The following is a 19,743-nucleotide window of genomic DNA, read 5'->3' on the forward strand; positions in this document are numbered from 1 at the left end:
TAGCTGTTAAACTGATATATACACAGATTGTGTACTATATTAAGGTCGTCACATATTTATATATAGCTTGCATTAAATGCTGGTCAGTCCACATATAGACTAACTACCGTGTAGTACATATTGCTTATAAGATTACAAAATAAGGCAGTTGAGTTCTTTGTTTGCGTTGCTTGTCGTTTCTAGTCGCACAATTCTTGTTGAACCATTCGATTCAGTTCCTTTTGAAATTCCGCTGATGTGAAGCTGCGATTTGCCCGAAAGAATGTGTCCAGAAGCTGTGCCTGACAGCGACCCACATTCATCATGGAGCGCCAATCGCTTGCGTACTTGGGCTCCTTGTGTTGCTGCAGTGGCGCATAGACCGGAGGCAGTGGACAGCTGTAATGCTTCTCATTGGCCGACTGCGACTTCAGCATGGAAGTGGCATACTCGCACATGAGGCACTCGAACTTATGAAACAGCGATAGCTCCTCTTTCTGCGGCCCAGCATGATAGCGACGCGTTAGCAAATGCTGCAAAAGCATCGGATTAGCAATTGGGTTAGCGCGATTCAGTTTGTGGCTGCGATACGAATCATAAGCTGTAGCATTGTCATCCAAAAAGTGCAAGTGAGCAGCCAGCGCGGAGGCATTGGCGAAATCATCCACAAAAACGGCGGAGTTCGGGTGCGGCTCCCAGTCCTAAAAAAAGTTCACAGTTTATATAGTTGCTATAAACAGATAATGGGATTTTATAGGCTATGCCAACATACGCGTATGCTGGGCGAACCAAAGTAAATGGGTATAATGCCAGCAATGAGTGGACGCCAATATTTCTCCGTAATGTAATCCTCGCAAACGCCATTCTCGATGGCAATCATGAATTTATACGATGACAGGAAGAGCAGCAATTCATCCGAATACAGATTGTTTAAATAGTCATGTTGTAGGCTGGAAGATAGGAATATAAGGCATAATGTACATAGATAGAATTTTGCAGCTCCTGCTCACTTGGCGGGCAAATCCCGATTGTGTAGACATCCGCCGTATGAGTCCACTTGTATGTACTGCATTAGCTCCTGCACGTAATCCTCTCGCCCGGACATCGTATTGCAATCGGTTTGCAGAAAGACCACCGAACCGATTTTATCATTAAACTGCAGCACACCCTTATCCGCGAAGGAGTGAAAGAAATCCATCGAACTCAAATCGCTGGCATAGGGCAGATATTGTGTGGTCAGAGGTAAATTGCTGTGTCTGCTGAATGTGGACGTATAATTAAAATGCTGCAGGAATTCAGTGTAGGGCACAAAGGGCACATTCCGTGGCGACTCCTCGTGCAGCAGACCCCATTGGTGATTTCGTCGACGTGGCAGTGGATAGTCAAAGGTTTTCAAATTGGAGCCATAGAAAAGAATGCCCTGTGACAGAACACACAAAATGTAATACTAAACCGGTAAAAGAGAATCAATGGGTTCAGGGTATAACAACTAAAACAAGTAAGAAGACTCTAGTCGATACTGCTCGACTAGGAGATACCCTGAACCCTCCAAGCTGATATTCTTATCATTTTGCACTTCTTTTATGCACGCACACATACATACATATGCATCCACCCCCACGCGCCCGCGCTCTGCTAACTGTGCAGTAAGCAGCGACTGCGCTTGGGCTACGCTGCGGTGTGGGCAACAGTATGAGAATTTATTTGATGAATAACTTTTTTTGTAGACATGCAATCTTAATGAAATTTTCGGAGCGTAATCATATGGTCAAAATGTGTGTACATTCTAAAGCACAAGTCTCTAGTACTTGAAATACTTGCAAATTGGGGGCGAAGGGGGCGTGGTATCCAAAATCTGTTGATTACAAAATGTCTGTATTCATCATATATATATACACAGTAAATCTGAAGTCTCTACGTCTAATAGTACTCCGATGATACTTAAAAAACAAAATCAATTTTCGATTATTCTCGATAACAAAATTATCGGATGAGTTATCGAAAAAATACGGACGGACGGACGGACAGACGGACAGGGCTATATCAACTCAGCTCGTCGTGCTGATCAAGAATATATATACTTTGTGGGGTCTGCGATGATTCCTCCTGTCTGTTACATACTTTTACACAAAAACATTATACCCTGATTTCCCATTTTCAATGGGTTCAGGGTATAAAAATGGTTTCAATGTTTGTGTGAAAATTTGCTTTGCATTGCTAATTGTAACGTTTTGCTTAATAAATGTTGAGATTCTTAGAGCAATTTATAAAATCTTTGTATTCTTCACTTGCAATTACCTATACTTTAAAAAATCTAGTTCTTACATCTTCTAAAATCTATACGGGCATGCATATATGCAATTTAAGCCGAGCCCCCTTCTACCTGTTACATACATTGGAACAAAATCAATATACCCCGATTTCCCATTCTCAAAAATTTTTGTTTATCAGCTAAAAGCCGGATGCAACGACATCGCTTCCCTTGCTCACTCTCTCTCTCTCTCTCTAAGTATATTCGTTTCTTTCTCACCCTGGCTTCCTGCAGTTTTTTGTGATTGTTCGTGACATGACATGTCCGCGCTCCGCAGCGACGCAACTCGTTGTACGGCCAGGTCATATCGTTCGTCCACCAGAGCAGCAGCGGTACACGATCTCGGATGTCGTCCTTCTCGCGGTTAACAACATACCAATAGATGAGAGCCACGCTCCACAGCCAGAGGAAGCAGACGGTTAGAATCAGCAACTGGCGTTTGCGCCACAGTCGCATTGTGCATTTATATTGAAAATTTTTGTGGGAGACGTCCGAACTGCATGCCACCAGTTTAAAGAACGCGCGCGCGTAAAACTGTCGAAAATTTTGCAACAGCTCGTCTTCTTATTGAAACTGTTTCGTGCAGTGCTGCGAAACACTTGAAAGCAGTGGCAGAAAGTTAGAATAGGTACGATGTGGACCTTAAAAGAAAAAGCTGGGCCAACTCTGCTTTTACTAAATTCGTTTAAATATATTAGATAAGTATAACAAGTGTTTAATATTTTGTTATTTTAAGTATTGTTCGCTTTACCAGCTTACTATTAAAATAATTTTTGGGTTACACAGAGCAGTTAGTTTTAATTTTATATAATAGCTCTTTTGGAACGTCACAGGTATTCGAAAATGTGACGTCACACCTTCGAACGCCGTTCGGTTACTTAACAGACCGCCTTCTGTTACAATCAGCTGTTCTGATCAGTGCTGTCAAACGCTGTTGGCTACACAGCAGCTGCAACACGTTACAATATGTGCGATGTGCAATTGTGTCAATTAAGCAGTATATCCATTTACTAAAAAATAGCTCATACATGATGTCTGACAAATCGCAGCCTATTCCTATTCCTTTGTTGACTCAAAAAGAAGTATATGTAATACCGTTTGAATTCATAAAATAAGAAGTACTCACAGCAACAATTTAAGTGTCACTTTATAAGAAAAGAAAATATACATTTACTCAAACACGTAATGCACTCACGGCCATCATATGTGCTTGAACGTGTACTGCCCTGATCCGTAACTTTAAACGCTGCCCAGCACTGAATCACGTCATCATAATATTGTTCCATTGTACATTTTAAGCCCAAAACGAATCAACAACAAAATTATTTAAACTACAAGAGCTATGCTCGTAGCAGCTATTTAAATAGAAAGTAAAACCGCAACCAATGGCAAAGCGACAAAATGCAACATAAAGAATCGAGCGATGCACGCAACGAGAGATAAAGTTAAATATTGACATAACACGTCAACGTTTGCGGCAAGATTTCGGCAATAAAAAATAGAAAAAAATTAGAAAATATAACTAAATATATACATGTTTGCATATACATATGTATACGTATGTATGTACATATACAGAATACATTAAATTGGGTCCAAGCTGGAATAAGGATGTGTTATGGCCACAGCTCAGTACAATAAAACAACAACAGCAGCAGCAGCAACAGCGGCAATAACAGCTGCAACAACTGCAACAACAACAACAACTGCGGCTGAACATGTTGAACGCAAACATTCTGTCGCCTCGAATTCGAATTCGAATTTCAATTTATCTGGCGTAAATGCGCCCAGCTGGCAGAACTGTTATTACTGCACACGCGAGCATTTCAAGAGCGTGGCAGAGTTTATCAAGTGAGTGAAGCTGAAATATCCTTTATACCACTCTCTACATGTTCTCTCTTCCTGCCTCTACCTCTCACAGTCATCTGCGCACTCGTCATTGCACTCGTGAAGGCGGCTCATTTGTGTGCCGCTATGGCTTCAATGGCGTCTGCGCCTCTCTCCCACTAGATGGCGTCTCTGATCGTGACTATGATGCGCATGTGGCCAAGTATCATGTGAACCAGCAGACGCGTGAGCTGCCGCCCGAATGGGGCGTCTATTCGGCGGCACAGAATCTGCCCGCTGTCCTCAATGATCCGCAGCGCGGCAAGCAGAGCAATTTGTTTACCAAAAAATGGGGCGAACACTTTGTGGATCGTGTCCAAATACCCTGCAATCCTCGTCTGCCGGATATCACGCATGCTGATTTCGCTGTCTATGTGGGAAGCATTGGGAAACGTTATCGCTGGCACGAGAGGCGCCAGCAGCAACAGCAGCAGCAGGAACAACAATTGCCTTCCACGACTACGCCGGAGCACTTGGGCCCTGTGCCCGTACCGGAGATATTTCTGAAATCCCAGCTGCAGCTGCATCATCCGGCCACCTTTGCCCAGGTCTTTCCCGGCTATATGCAAAGCACTAAAGACGGCAGCGGCACGCCCGTAGAACGCCAGCAGCTCGGACGCCAGCTGCAGGAACAGCTCTCCCACTACCTGGACATAGTGGAGGTGCGCATTGCCCAGCAGGTAGCCCAGAAGTCGGCTGCGTTCTTTCATGCCATGACCACACAGCATGCGATCCTGGCGGAAATGCAGCAGGCGGCGGAGCAAGTGCGTCAACTACGGTCGGCTTTGGCGCAGCTTCATGGCAGCGCCGTTACGGACAGCTTCCGGGTGATGCGTTACGCCCAGCGCCGGCAGCACTATCAGACGACGCTGGACAAGCTTCGGCTCATGGCCACCGTGCACAAGACGCAGCCCATGCTGCAGTTGCTCCTGGGCACACAGGATTATGTGGCCGCCTTAGATCTGATTAGCACCACACAGGAGATTCTTGCAGCCGAGCTGCTGGGCGTCCACTGCTTCAAGCACCTGCCCATGCAGTTGGGCGAAATGGAGAAGCTAATTGATAAAATGTTGACTACGGAATTCGAACGTTATGCAGCTAACGATCTGAATCGCCCGCTGTCCGACGCGGATCTGGAGTCCGACAGCGTCTGTGCCGAGGAGGACAAACTGGTGGCCATTGTGATGGGGCTGTTGCGCAAGCAGAACTTCAGCTTCGTGCAGAGCTATCAGCAGGAGGCGATCGCCACGATTCGGGCGATCATTAAGCAGCTGCTCATTGAGCTCCTTTCTCGTGGAGATCAGGAGCTGTGTCTGACTGGGGCGGGCGAGCAGGCCCTGGACTTGACCCTGCCCGAGTGGCTGGCCATGCTGCAGCGAGCCAGCCACGCCCTGATCGCTGTGCTGGAGCGGATCAAGGCGGTGGTTTCGATTATGCAGCAAACGGCCGATGCTGCCGCCGGTGGCCTCGATCCGCACGAGCATGCCGTCAACCTCATCGACGCCGACGCCTTTCTCAGTGCTGCACACCATGAGCAGCTCAGCGCGCAGCTCCAGCAGATGCTCCAGGCCGTCTGCCACTATTGCCACGAGCGTTGCGCCAATATTGTCTCGCCACAGAGCCTGGAGCGCTGCGTGGCCACGGAGCAGGAGCTGCTGCAGCTGTCCCAGATGGTGCAGGAGTTTGGCGATGCCACACTCAGCATTTGTGGGGTGGCGAGTGTGCCGCTCCAGCTGGCGTTGAAGGTGCAGGCCTCGCGGTACGCACAACGCTTCCATGCGGAGCGCAAACAAAAGTTGGCCCTGCTGCTGGATCAGGAGCGCTGGCGCCAGGTGGACATACCACATGAATTCCAGCGGATTATCGAGAGAATGTCCGCGGGAGACTACTCCAAGCAGGCGCCGCTGGATGGCAGCAGCCACATCACGGGCATCGGCGGCATCGTGGCCGGCAATCCGGTGCTCCTCGTCGAGGGCAAGCAGCCCTTCGCTCTGGTCAGCGTGGCGCTGCTCCTCATCCAGATGCTGTACGAGTATGGGGGCAGTGCTCAGCGTCTGCCCCTGCTGGCCGGATACCACTCACGGAACGTCATAGATCTCTTGCGCTGCTTCAATTCGCGCAGCTGCCAGCTGATCATTGGCGCCGGAGCGATGCGCGTGGCCGGACTGAAGACGATCACGAGCACGAACCTGGCGCTGGTGTCGCGGGCGCTCCAGCTGGTGCTCTATTTGCTGCCCCGGCTGCGGGATCATTTCGAGAGCATGAGCGGGTACGAGGCGATCGAGCGGGACTATCAGGGTCATATCAAGGAGATCGAGCATAAGATCCATGGCATCGTATCGGAACGGATTGCGGCACAGCTGGAGGCATGGGATGCTCGGCCGCCGATTCCTTCGCAAACATTTCGTCATATTTCCAGGCATTTGGTCAAGCTGCATGAGGCGATCGCCGGAGTGCTGCCGGAGGCACAGATCCATGAGATCTATGGTGTGGTGCATCGCAATTTCAAGGACAAGCTGCGGGAGCAGCTGCTCAAGCTGAATGTCTACAATAATGGGGGGCCGCAGCACGGAGTTGTTACCTCGGAGCTGACCTTCTACATGGAGACGTTGCGTACGCTCAAGGCGCTGCCCGCCGATCAGCTGGATAACGGTATACTCGAGCACATCTGGGTGTACTGAGAGCCCCTTGACCGATTGCTGTCGGATTTATGAAATCTATAGCAATTCAAAGATCGTTCCGTTCCGTTAGTCTCTATTTTATTGTCCTGTTTTTGTTGTGTAATCGTCTTTGTTTTTATTTATATAAGCATTTAACCTCTTGTAATATTTCCAGTATCTGAACATTTTTGTATTTTTGCAAGTGTATATTTATGCAAATCCTTAAGTTAAAGAACAGAGAAAGAACTCTCTCTTAACTAAATAATTAAGCGAAACGTTTTGTTTTCTGATTTAAGCTGAGTCCATGAACCATAAACAAATACAAATTATATAAATAATATGAGATATTTATATGTTTTAATTAATGGATAATGGAATATTCCCATTCCATTCCCACTGAGCTAGAATAAACAGAAAATATGTATGTATTGTTTTTACTTATATCTGTTGAACTATAATTTGGGCTTTCACTAAATAGAATCCAATAGAATAAATGCTTGAACAGTTGGGTATAATAATCCTATTAAATATTTGAGATAAAAGATTGTGTTCTGCCAGGAATATTCTGGGGATTCTAAAGAATATTCTAGATTGAATTTCAGCTTCTTACAGCTTATAGATATTATATTACGTGCATATAAATTTCGGTGTACCAGATATGCCGTTATAGCCTCGACATGACATATAAATAGATAATTACGATAAATAACTAAGATAAGATTGGATTCATGCATGATATATGATATATGAAAGGGAAGTTTATAAATCTTAGTCTAGTTAAAATTAGTTTGGATTTCAAGAGACTCAAATATAAAGAGCTTATATAAGTTTTGTTACATTTTTATTAATACAAATTACAAACAAAATGCGCTACATTAATAAACAATTTTTCGCATTGAAATCAAAACTATTTAAGTTCAAAATTCTAGTTAATAATGGATAATACTAAATTTGAATTATTACATAAATGCATACAGCTTTGTCAAATTGAAGAACTATATCATATAACAGAAATACTTCGTACAGCTAACAACTAATTTTCGTCTCTTTTTAACTTAAATATAGAAATTATGACTAAAACAAAATTGATTCTAACATATTTAGTGAGGATTTTCTGTTAAAGCTCCCACTCGAAGTCTGTGAAATATGAATAAGATGGCAACGGAGGATTGAATATATCTTCTTTAAGAGGTTCGATTTCATTCGATTTATATGTTATTGGCTGGCAGTCTATATCGTCAGCATCAAAATCGAGATGAATAGGGATATCTTCCACAATTTCCTCATCCGTTTCCATTGTGTTCAGTAATTTAGATATGAGCTCCTCATTGATCATGGGTTCGAAATTCTTAAATGTGATTGCTGAAAGATGAGATGAGATGAGAACAGAAGACTTGATAAGGAAAAGATGAATAGAGCAGTAACAGAGGATGGTGTGAGTGTTGAGGAGAGACAAGAAGAAGTGGAAAGACAACAAACGAGAAAATAAGGAAAGAGAAAGAAATTAAAAGGAGGAAGAATCGGAAGAATAAAAGAGAATGATGTGGAAAGAAAGTGAAAATAAAGGGCAGAATAAAAAAGAGTAGCAAAAAAAAGAACGAAGGATTATGAGAGAAAAAAAGGGAGAAGAGAATAACAGAGAATAATGCGGAAGAATGTGAAAGAAAAGAGAAAGAGGGAAGAAAAATTACAGAGGAGAATGTAACCGTGTAGAATAGGAGAGAATAGGACAATGGAATATTATATACTAAATTAATTGAACTCACGTTTCTGGCAATTGTTTAAGCATTTCTCTGAGGGGAAATCCATATAATCGTATAAATCGAAGTCATTAGTGGAGTCGGCAGATTTAGCATAAAGATCGTTCGCCACATTCGGCACCGACTGCGGCGCCTTGAACTGCGCCTCCAGCAGCTGCTGGGACGCCGCCGCCTTTTGGGGCAGCTTCCGATGCTGTTTCTGCAGCGTTTCTTTGCAAAGGGAAATTTTTGGCGCGCAACTAGCGGGAAATTTCGTGTTGGCGCCTTTGAAGGGCGTCATATGCGATTTATTGTTCAACATGTTGTCCAACTTGCCAAGCACGCTCTTCTTTGCGGACTGCTGCAGTGAATTGTCGCCCATGGCTTTGCGCGCTGAACGGGGCAACACTAAAAAGATATAAGTTACGAATTTTCAATTTACGGCGCTAAGAAAGAACACTGCGTATTTTCCGCGTTTTTTTTTCACTTACTGTGTGCACCCGCATTTTCGTTGTCCATCCAGATTTGAGCCATTTCATATACAGTTTATTTTACTGTTTAAATTAACAAGTCAGGCGCTTTGTTTGTATATTGTTAATAAATTTTACTTATAACGACGCCAAGCTGCTCAAAAATTATTGCTTCATATGAAAACAGAGTTGCTCTACAAGTGCAATGTGACCGTAGTTGGCTATGTAAAAATACCAAAGATTTTATACAAAATGTTCCACCACTTGTCGTATAAATGTCCCACAATTAGTTAATCTTACAATTATTTAAGTATTTTGAGAAAAAATAATTAAATCTGAAATAAAAAATTTGATAACTGCTCCTCTCTTTATCATAAATATGCAATAAATAAATTGCCCGCCATCGAGGTGTTTATTAACAGCGGTCTAACATGCTGTTGTACTCAAAAAGGCAAATGTTTAATAACATGAAATGAGGGTAAACTGTTTATGTTCTGGTCGCGCTCTTGAGTTCAAAAAAGACCATTGGACGGGTAGGTCGTGCGTCGGTTGCGTAGTAAAATCTCGGGAAAGCCGTTGATGATTCGTCGTTGCGTCGCGCGTGTTTCTGTGTTTGTGCGTGTTTTTGGATTAACAAATTAACAAGATCTAAAAAATCCAATAACATGAATATGCGGCGGCTATTTTAGCGATTCGTGGCTGGCGATTAAACCAATAAATAATACACAAAATCGCAACAGCCGAACGTGTGTGTGAGTGCCAATTGCAAGACAAAATGGCTGCATTTCAACGCATTTAATGCGCGCACAAAAACAACAACATAAGAGAACAACATACACAAAGCATAAGCAAACATGTAAGTATGCTCGCGTGTGTTTGTGTGTGTGAGTGAGTGACTGAGTGAATGTGCGTGCCTGTGTGTGTAACAGGCAATGAGTAACGCGGCATAACAATATTTAATTAGCATCACAAAACTGTGAAATGTAAACCTTTTTAGAATCTAAAATCACACCCAAATATGTGAAAATATAAATACAAAAATGTTTGTTTATAGCGGCGGCTGTTTGAACAGCGCCTTCATTGTTTGTACCGCAGAAAAAAATCCGAAATATTAACATAAATTTTTATCCAATTCCAATCAGTATGCTTTTATTTTGGTTTATATTTGTTATAGTTCGGTGTTTTATTTTAAAACAAGTCATTTGTTTATGCCGCAGCAACAATAACAAAATAAACGCGCACAATCAACAATAACATAAAAATTCTATGCAATTGCAATGAGTATGCGCTCTCTTTTGCTTAACTTCACTCTTTCACTCTCTCACTCTGTCGTGGCGTCTCTCGATTGTGCGCGTACTCAATTGGTTCTGTTGAGTGAGTTTTGTTTTGAGTCATGTTTGTGAGTGTTTTATATTCTAGTTTATGTTTATTTAATGAGTATAGAAGAGAGTGGTGATTGTAATATATTATTTTTGCTGTAGATATTAAAAAATATTAAACCAGCCGCTATTAAATATAAAGCATAAATTCAAATATTTGGCGGTGTGTGTGTTTACGTGTATGTTACCTAGTTCACCACTCAATACTTATATTGTCTATCTCTCTTACGCTGACGACTTGAGACAGCCAAGAACTCGAAAGACACTCACGCAAGCAACAGCTGCTGCATTCACATTGCTCCCCACTTACCTCTTTCTTATCTTCTTATTTTACAGCTCTGCTACAATAACCGCAAAAACATCTCCAACAACAATAACAGCAACAACTTTGTTAAAAATTTTAAAACTGTAAATTTCGTTTCGAACGCGTTGCGGTGATTTTTTTCTTCTCGGTTTTTCGTTTTCTTTTCCATTGATTTTTACGGGAAAAAATTAAAAAAGAGGAGGAATATATAATAATAGTAGCGAAAAAGTGAAAAGTGATGTATAAAAATCATAAATCATTATATATAAAATTGTTACAGTGTACGTGACGGGTGTTCAAATAAGATCGCATTAAATAAAGAATCATAAAACCCAAAAAAAAAAGGAGAAAAAAAAAGTAATAATAATAGTAAACAAAAGTTCGTGAGTGCTAAAAGTGGTGTAAAATTTGATGGTGCTCTTATATGTGTGCGTGTGTGGATATGTGTGAAAATAGTAAATTTTAAATGGAAATCAAGTTAAAGTGGAAATTTGTTGCAGTTAGGTGAGATTCGATCAAAACTCTCACAACCAAAATCAAATTAAACTACTGCCAATAGAAGTGAATAAAAATATATAAAAATAAAAAAATATTAAATTCAGAAAACTTAAGGATTTCACATCTTTCGACACGTTGGATACCATTTGCATATAATGTCATCAACATGTGGATTAAATATAGTTTTCATGTCGATCATTTTCATTATCATCGTAAATGGTAAGTGATCTTGTGTGCAAATATAAAAGAATGTATTTACATAATTTAAAGATGCCCGTTTGTTGTTCATTTATTAATGGATTTTTAAAGTATAATAAACAACATATGATATAAACGTTGTTTTCATGGAATCGTACTCAACGCCTTTTTAAGATTTACATTTTTCTCATTCTCCAAAAGTCGTAAGAATACGTGATCCATATATATATATTCGGTTTTTTATTTGATTTCCGTACACATAACTCTCGTATGACTCAACTCGAGCGTTATTTAACATGAGCTTTGTTCGGATCTCAGTTTCACACAGTCAGTTCGTTAATATATGCCGGAATGTATAGATACATCTGTGTATATATATAGGTATATAGGTAGATAGATATATCTGCATGAGACAACTGGCTGCTATTGTGAAGACCTTGACACCTGCGGGCTGAGCAAAGCGTATCTATTGTTTCACCTGCAAAGACGGCTGCTGTCATGGTAGCTCCCGCTGTCGCTGCGGTTGCTGTTGCTAAAACCTTGATTGTGAGGCACGTTTTGTAGAAGCTGTAAAATTTTGTAGCTGTAACAAAGTTCTATGGCCTTAAAAGTAAAGTGTTTCGCTTATATTTTGTTGAAAGTTTACAAAGAAATTTGTTGAGAGCCTTAGAACATGACGCACAGATGGGCCTAGAAAGGAAATACTATTTTTTGCAGGCATTCAATTAAAGTAAAAGATGAAGAGAACAAAAAAAAAAAAAAAATAAAAAAATAAATAAATAAATAAAATAAAAAAAAAAAAAATTTAAAAAAAAAAAATAAAAAAGCTGCTAGAAAATGAATATTGTAATCTCAATAATCTCAATCTCAAAGGAAAAAAGTTCATTTATTGTAAAATAAATTTTGAAAAATGAATAAATAAACACAGATTTGCAATAAAATAAAAAAAAGGTAATAAAAATATGCATAGATTTTCTATTATTCTTAAAAAAATTTAAAATGAAAAAAAAAAAAAAAAAAAACTAAATAGAACTTTACCCGAATAAATGGAAGAAAATATCAAATATAACAAGTAAACGAACAATTAAATTATTTATTTTTAATTTACAAAATTATCAAAAGTAATATTGGTTGTAATAATAAAAATAAAATAAAGAAGAAAAATACTAATAATAGTTTATTAGTATTACATAATTTTTTTCTTGGCATGTTAATATTAAATTTATACGAATCAATATATAAAAGCCATTAAGGCTGACTGCAAAATACATAAGAAAAAATTCTCAAATTAGAAGGCAAATTAAATTCAATAAAATTCTGAGGAAAAACCCATTTGAGTAAAGCTAACCATAAATTTCATCTGTATACACACACACGCACACACATAAATACGTCCACACAGAGGCACATAACAGACGCACATAAATAAGCAAAGCGATTAAATGCAGTCGTCGTTTGTGAAATAAGAGTAATACAAAGAACAATGCCAAGTAATTAGGAAAGTGGGTACTAAAATTATAAGAGTACAAAAAGGAATCGTATACCAAACCCACCCTCTTTACTCATGCCACCCCCAAACCCCCACACAGAGAGCGTAATTATTTGTGTGCTTTTATGAAAATGTTAACTTAATTTCTGCATGATTGAGCATTTATTTCAATGTTATTGTCTATGGGTCTTGGGCATTCGTAACGCCCTCAGCTCTGCACTCTACACAATACTCTTGCGCCCCACGCCGAGTTCTATCTGTATTATTGTGGCTTTTGTATGACTCTAATTATTGTTGTGTTCACAGTCAAGTGCTATTTGGGTGCAGGGCTTATTAAACAAGTGTACGCATGTATATAAATATATTTATACATGTATATACATACATACATATATGGAAAATTTATTTTTTTAATTTAAATCATATATAAATATTTAAAAAAAAGGAAAAAGAACCATAAATAAATATAAATAAAAAATCATTAGTGGAAAATGAAATTTTAAAATAGTAACTAAATATATTCCAGCAATAATTAAGGTATATTAAAGATTTTTCGTCTATTAACAACCCAAATAGATGTGTAATATTAGCAAAATAAAAGTCAAGCTTCATCTAAAAATAACACACGAAACAATAAATAATGTAGTATGGCAATTAGAAGCCACTTGCCTTAATTTGCTGGTCAAGCATTACAAAATACGGGCGGGCAGCTCTCCAAGCCAGCAGACACACAGCAACAACTACTCAGCTAATTAGCTGTGTGAAGCAACCAAAAGCAAACAACAACAATAACAACAACAGAAACGTCAACCGAGACAACAATAAGCCAAGTGAAAACCGGTTAATCCACTCGTTTTTGCCGGCTAATCTAAAAAAAAAAAAAAAGAAAGAAAAGAAGAAGACAAAGGGGCCGAAAGAAAATTTCGCATTGAGTACGAAATGTTTATCGTACGTATCGAACGTTAGGGTCAACGTCTTGTATACCGAATGATAAACAAATAAAAAATTCATGCTGCTATATAAAATCGAAAGCTCTATACTGATACTAGACACGAATAAAAAGGTAAAGATACTTATACAGATAAAAAGGTAATGGTATACATGCAGATACATATACACATAAAGATACATATGCATATAAAGATACAGATACAGACCCAGATACCGATACCGATACAGATACAGATACAGATACACATACAGATACATATAAAGATACATATACATATTAATATACGTATACATATAAAGATACAGATACCGACCCAGCTGTACAGATACAGATACATATACATATAAAGATACATATGTAAATAAAGATATATGTAGATACAGATACAGATACACATATAGATACAGATACTGATATATATATATATATATATATATATATATATAGATACATATACATATATAGATACAGATACAGTTACACTTACAGATACAGATACAAAGTTACAGATACAGATACAGTTACAAATACAGATACAACTTAATAAAAATAAAAATACAGATAATATACAAATATAGATACAGATAGAGCTCGGTTTTTTCTGCGTCTGGCTGCTTTGGCTCACACGGTAGCAGTTGCCTTTGCCTTTGGCTTTTATCTTCGTCTTCTGCTTACTCTTAGTCTGTGGTTATTTGCCCCGCCCCCCGCATCATGGTCTCGTGTACTCGTACGCTCGCTTGACCAAGTGACCGGCCACAGCGGAAGCGCAACAGCTACAACACATAAATACAGCAAGAGCAACAGTCTCAGATAGAGATACAGATACTGATACAGATACAGATTCAGTCCGACAGCAACTACTGAGCACAAATACTCGTTTTACTTATCTTCTTTGGTGGCACTTATTGCATGTCGCTTTGTATGTTTTCTTCTTCTTTTTTTTTCATTCTTATGCCTCGCTTCTCATGTTAATTTTGAACGGAAGAGTTTGATAAATAATTTCTAATGAATTATTGTTGTTTACGGATCGCATTTGCGAAGTCTAGATAAGTTTTACTGATTCATCTGATGATGATAAATTTATGTAAAACTTAAATTTTATATTCTTTCATTCTTTTAAATTTGTTATAGAATATTGATATTCGTGATGTCATTAACATTAGCATTCGATTATTCAATCAGAAAAATGCATTTCCCATTTATTTGCCTAAGAGCTATGCAAACAAATTGATGTAAATGATTGCATTTATTAATAACAAAAACCACATTTATTTTTGTTAATTACAATTAAACGCAAATAGTTCACAGCAAAGCAAACAAAACTAAAAAAATTCAGCGCATTTGAAAACATTTTGTTGTAATCAAACGCCTGAATACATAAATACATAAGCGTAATGAATTATAAATTCATTTTTTTGTTCAGCTCACATAAATTGAGAATGAATAAAAAATGAACAAAATAAAGGCATTTGCTTTTTTTTCTGTTATACTTAATCCGTTATTATTATTATTATTGTTCATTAAATACGTTTGGGAAATCAAACTGGAAATACAAAGTGTAAAAATAGAATTAAATTTATGTGAACTCGGCTCAAAGTTGAATGACTAATTAGTGTCAAAGTCAGCAAAATATTTATTAAATATATATAAAGTATACACAATTCTTGCCCATTCACATTTTGCTTTGCTTGCTGCATACTCGCCTTAAAAAGTAAAATTAAATCAATAATAATAATAAAATAATAATTGATAAACCTTAACCTCAGTTCAGAAGCTAGTTTAAAATGCTAACGAGTTGACAGTGCGTCATGCAACCGCATATAAAGCTTATACACTAATTGCCACAAGTCTATGCACATACTCACACACATACACACACAATTATCACTGCTGCCGTTTTAAAATGTGGTAAACCGCAAGGGAAATCTCGAAGCGCAGCTGCTGTGTGCGCACATACATATATACATAAATATTTTATTTGATAAGCAGCTGCTGACTGCCGTTTAAAAAATGTTATATATATATATATATATATATATATATATATATATATATATATATATATTATATTTCCGATATGGCAAACGCGTTGGCAATTTGTCGTAAATCACAAATGAGCGCAGGAAGACAAAAGGCAGGACTGAAATAAAGACAATGAAAATTGAGACAAACTTTACACATTTTAAGAAAGCTTTTAATACACTAACTAAACGTATCTTGGTTCTGTTGATACGCTTGTGAAGACTACGAAATACAATTTTGATATATATATATTTTATACAAATACTTGTTGCAATAATTGAATACAGTAAAAAAGGATTAAATGAATATTAAATATTTGATTCATAAACGTATTTTTTAGTATTATATTACAAACTTGCAGTATATGGCAAAACGGTTATTCCTTATATACATAACTTTTGTGTACCAATTTTGCAAGGGTATAACGAATTCAATTACAGCAAAGATAGCAAAACTTTCTTGTTTTTATTTGCGGTACGTGTCAAGTGCAATAGGCAAACAAAAAGAAGATATACACAGCCATAACCCATGACCTATCAAGCAGCGCTCACCGAGCACCGAGCCGCGCCCACCGCCACCAGCGTATGCCAGCCCATTTCTAGCTGCTGTGCCGTGGCCCCATTTCCTCAATTCGTTTTTGGTGTCCTCTCGTTTTTCGATTTCCCCACATATGATTGACTGCTGGCCCAATATATCTGCAGCTATTTGTTTTGTATCTGACAGATACATGCGGTAGCTATGCTGCAAATGTGTTACACTCACCACTCGGCAGGCAATGCAATGCCAGATGACATTCATTGTCACGCACATATAACATACATAGAGGTGCATATGTATAGAGATATAGAATCGTATATACCTTTATATACATATATATTTGAATACCTTGCTGATAAATCCTTTAAGCTGGCTGCATATGTCAAGCGCTTTGGCTGCTGCTTCAAAATTGATGAGTGGCTTTAATAAAAGGGCGTGACTTGCCAAACGCCTGACAAGCCCTGAATGTAAACGAAGCTGGTTTGGGTAAAAGGGTGCGCTGCGCACCTTACACGTGTGCGTCGTTACCTGTCACAGGTAACAGGATAAAACCAGCCAACTCACAATTGCAATATTCTGTGATCCCCCCAAAAAAACAGCAGAAAAAAAATAAAATAAAAACGAAAACAGGATTGTGATATTTTCTTTATCCATGTTTTTTTTTTTTAATGGTTTGTGCGTTGCTTTGGTTATTCTGGCAATTGGATTTGAATTAAGTGTCACAGGATGCGTAAATGCGGTTACTAAGTCAACGACAGCAATGCCAAAAAGCAAGTAGATATATATATATATATTAATATAAAGTCGCATTCGAATCCAGGCATAAATCCTCTATAAGTCTTTCTGAATCACAGCTGGATATTTCTGTTGTATTTCTGACATTAACAAACGACATTAAGGCAGCTCTTACTGACAACTTTTATTGTAAAATTTAAATATGTTTGCATGTGAATTTTTAAGTAAAATGGTAAAGTCTGGATTTGTAAACATTAATTTCAGATTTTGTAAATTATATAATATATGTGAATATAATATCATATATATAAAACAAATAATATTTGAATATAAAATAAATTATATTTAAAATAATATTGTATTAAATTACAAAATAAATATTTTAGAAATTTCAGTAGTATTTTTCCAAAAAGCGTCTTTTTTTATTTTATTTTTTTTATTCATATCGTATGATAATACCAGAAATTCCAATAAAAGTCTCAGAAAGCTCGCAAAGAGCTTTTGCTGATTTTTGCTGAAATATATTTTCCATAAAATTTAACGTTATCTTTAAAACTTGAAATATTTGACGAGTGTAAACAGATTTCTATTTAATTAAATTTCTTGCGAACATCTATTAAAGCGATTGAAATAGAAATAGAAACAGAAATAGATAGAAATTTATGTATATTCGATTTTCTCTGACAGCTCAAATCGCGGAATTTCAATCTCGAATCGATTATTAAGCCCCATTCGCATTTTGCGAGCGAACTTGATGTTTTGGCATTTGATTAGCTCAAGGCGTGAAATAAATTATTTCAGATACCGATTGCCATGACAAGAACGGTAGATGCCAGGTGTTTGTTTGATGGGTTGTTTCAAAGCCTTTGGCACTACTTGCGATATTTGAATATTACTCAATTTGCCCCAGGAGCTGTGGCAAAGGCTTTAGCTAACCCGACGAGGGCACTTTACTACGAGCTATCGATGTGTGGGTGTCACTGTGTGTGTGTGTATGCGTGTGTATCTGTGTTAACGCAATGTAATTCAATAAGGAAGCTGCCAACTAAAAATGCGCCTAAATTAGCTTTTATGTGCAAATTATGCTGCCTCATTATGCCAAATGGCCGAAATAACAATCAAAGTGCCTCACATAGAGAATGCGGTAGCACAGAAAAAATTTAATTAAATTATTAAAGCAACGCGGTAAGCCACATACCACAGGCAGATAAACAAACAAATAAACAAACAGACAGCAGACAAAGGGAAAACAAGAATAAAAAATAATAAAATGAAACGGTAAGAGAAAGAGAAGAAAAGTTTGCCTGTTGGCGTAAAGGGAGCGGCCTAAGGGAGTAAATAATGAAAGTCAAGTCAAGTTACGAGCGAGAAAAACACAAACAAACATTGGACATTGCGCAGATATAGATACATTATGCACAGACTCTCAACCATAGATACGAATGCGAAATGTGACTGAGAATACCCAAAAAAAGGGCCAAAGCCCGAAAACAGAAAAATGAAACTGTTTCATGGCCTTGGGCTGCACGACTAACTGATGCGCTCCAATTATGTATAATAATGTATAAAATATATTAAATATAAAAAAGTTAATATAAAAAAGATTTTATAACAAAATAATAATAATAAAAAAATTTATTATCATTATATTAAATATTAAAATAAAAATTAAAGAATGTAAAAGATAATATAAAAAATAAAATAAAACAATATTATTAAATAAAAAGAAAATATGAAAAAGAAAACAAAAACCAAAAATAGTACTTCAAAAAAAAAATAAAATTAAAAAAAATATAAAAATAATAAAATAAAAATATATAAAAAAATAAAAAAAATAATATTAAAAAACTTATATTAAAAAAAAATTCACGCAATATTAATATAATTATTACATAATAATAAGTTTACAAATTCAATATTAGAAAAGCACGCAAAATCAGAAACATTGACAATAAAATTCTCATATATATTATGAATACAGAAAATCCCTAGAGGTTAACTATGTTTACAGGGTATACAACTAGAAACTAGAAGTCACATTATCACAACTCTCACACGCAGCAGCTGAGTGCAGACAGCTGTTTGGCGACTTTCATTTAACACACGGCAAATTATGTGCATCTATTTTGTTTTTGTCTATTTGGTATTCACTCACACGCAGATACATTGTGTAGGACCAAAACAGAGATACGACAAGGTGCAGAGCAAGGCTGGCTTCTACCTTTTGTTTCCTTCAGCTTTTCCTAGGTGTTTTTCGCTTTGGCTGGGATGGCACATTAATAAATGTATTTCATTTTCATTTTAAGTAAACTGGCGCCAAATAGTTTCACGTGGAGTCAGCAAAACTTTTGCTCCATCAACCAAATGCGAACAACAACAAAAATTACTTTTCAATGTATCTTGTGCTGCTGCTGTATATCTTTAACTTTACGCCAAAGCTTTTAGCTAGAAATGCTCTTCTTAGTGAAAGATACTATGCGTCTGTGGTTGATTTTGATGATGTTGTGGCATCATTAATTTATTGTCAGTTTGGTATGTCCAATAGTTAATTGAATTTGCTTTAATAGGGGGGAATATTTTTGT

At 37.7% G+C, this 19,743-nt stretch overlaps 4 protein-coding genes across 8 annotated transcripts in view; 2 read left to right on the forward strand and 2 right to left on the reverse strand.

The window, feature by feature from the left end:
* kuz (zinc-dependent metalloprotease kuz) overlaps nucleotides 1-19,743 on the forward strand; it is a 274,041-nt gene that overhangs the window by 101,870 nt on the left and 152,428 nt on the right. For 4 of the 5 annotated variants that reach the window (XR_016196387.1, XR_016196389.1, XM_089257268.1 and 1 more), the window contains exons 1-2: nucleotides 9,542-9,902; nucleotides 10,762-11,446. Coding sequence is in view for 2 of the 5 variants with exons in the window: in XM_089257268.1 (XP_089113394.1) it covers nucleotides 11,383-11,446 (64 nt within the window). In the remaining 3 variants the exon portion in view is untranslated. Of the gene's footprint in view, nucleotides 1-9,541; nucleotides 9,903-10,761; nucleotides 11,447-19,743 lie in introns of those variants that run through there. The other variant, XR_016196388.1, reaches the window with a different exon arrangement.
* FucTB (alpha-(1,3)-fucosyltransferase 10) lies at nucleotides 38-2,950 on the reverse strand. Its single transcript, XM_030386662.2, has 4 exons — nucleotides 2,510-2,950; nucleotides 990-1,399; nucleotides 752-929; nucleotides 38-680 (listed from the first exon to the last, which is right to left on the reverse strand). Exons 1-4 carry the CDS (start codon nucleotides 2,744-2,746, stop codon nucleotides 180-182), a joined length of 1,326 nt encoding a protein of 441 aa, XP_030242522.1. The 5' UTR covers nucleotides 2,747-2,950; the 3' UTR covers nucleotides 38-179.
* On the forward strand, nucleotides 3,493-7,182 carry scat (VPS54 subunit of GARP complex scat). Its single transcript, XM_018098379.3, has 2 exons — nucleotides 3,493-4,141; nucleotides 4,212-7,182. The coding sequence occupies exons 1-2, from the start codon at nucleotides 3,909-3,911 to the stop codon at nucleotides 6,856-6,858; spliced, it is 2,880 nt and encodes a 959-aa protein (XP_017953868.2). The 5' UTR covers nucleotides 3,493-3,908; the 3' UTR covers nucleotides 6,859-7,182.
* On the reverse strand, nucleotides 7,649-9,257 carry pim (pimples). Its single transcript, XM_030386663.2, has 3 exons — nucleotides 9,068-9,257; nucleotides 8,604-8,984; nucleotides 7,649-8,199 (listed from the first exon to the last, which is right to left on the reverse strand). The coding sequence occupies exons 1-3, from the start codon at nucleotides 9,108-9,110 to the stop codon at nucleotides 7,955-7,957; spliced, it is 669 nt and encodes a 222-aa protein (XP_030242523.1). The 5' UTR covers nucleotides 9,111-9,257; the 3' UTR covers nucleotides 7,649-7,954.

The sequence above is a fragment of the Drosophila navojoa genome, chromosome 3, assembly GCF_054131105.1.
Source record: "Drosophila navojoa isolate 15081-1374.11 chromosome 3, UAZ_NAV_1.0, whole genome shotgun sequence".
Classification (NCBI taxonomy): Eukaryota; Metazoa; Arthropoda; class Insecta; order Diptera; family Drosophilidae; genus Drosophila; species Drosophila navojoa.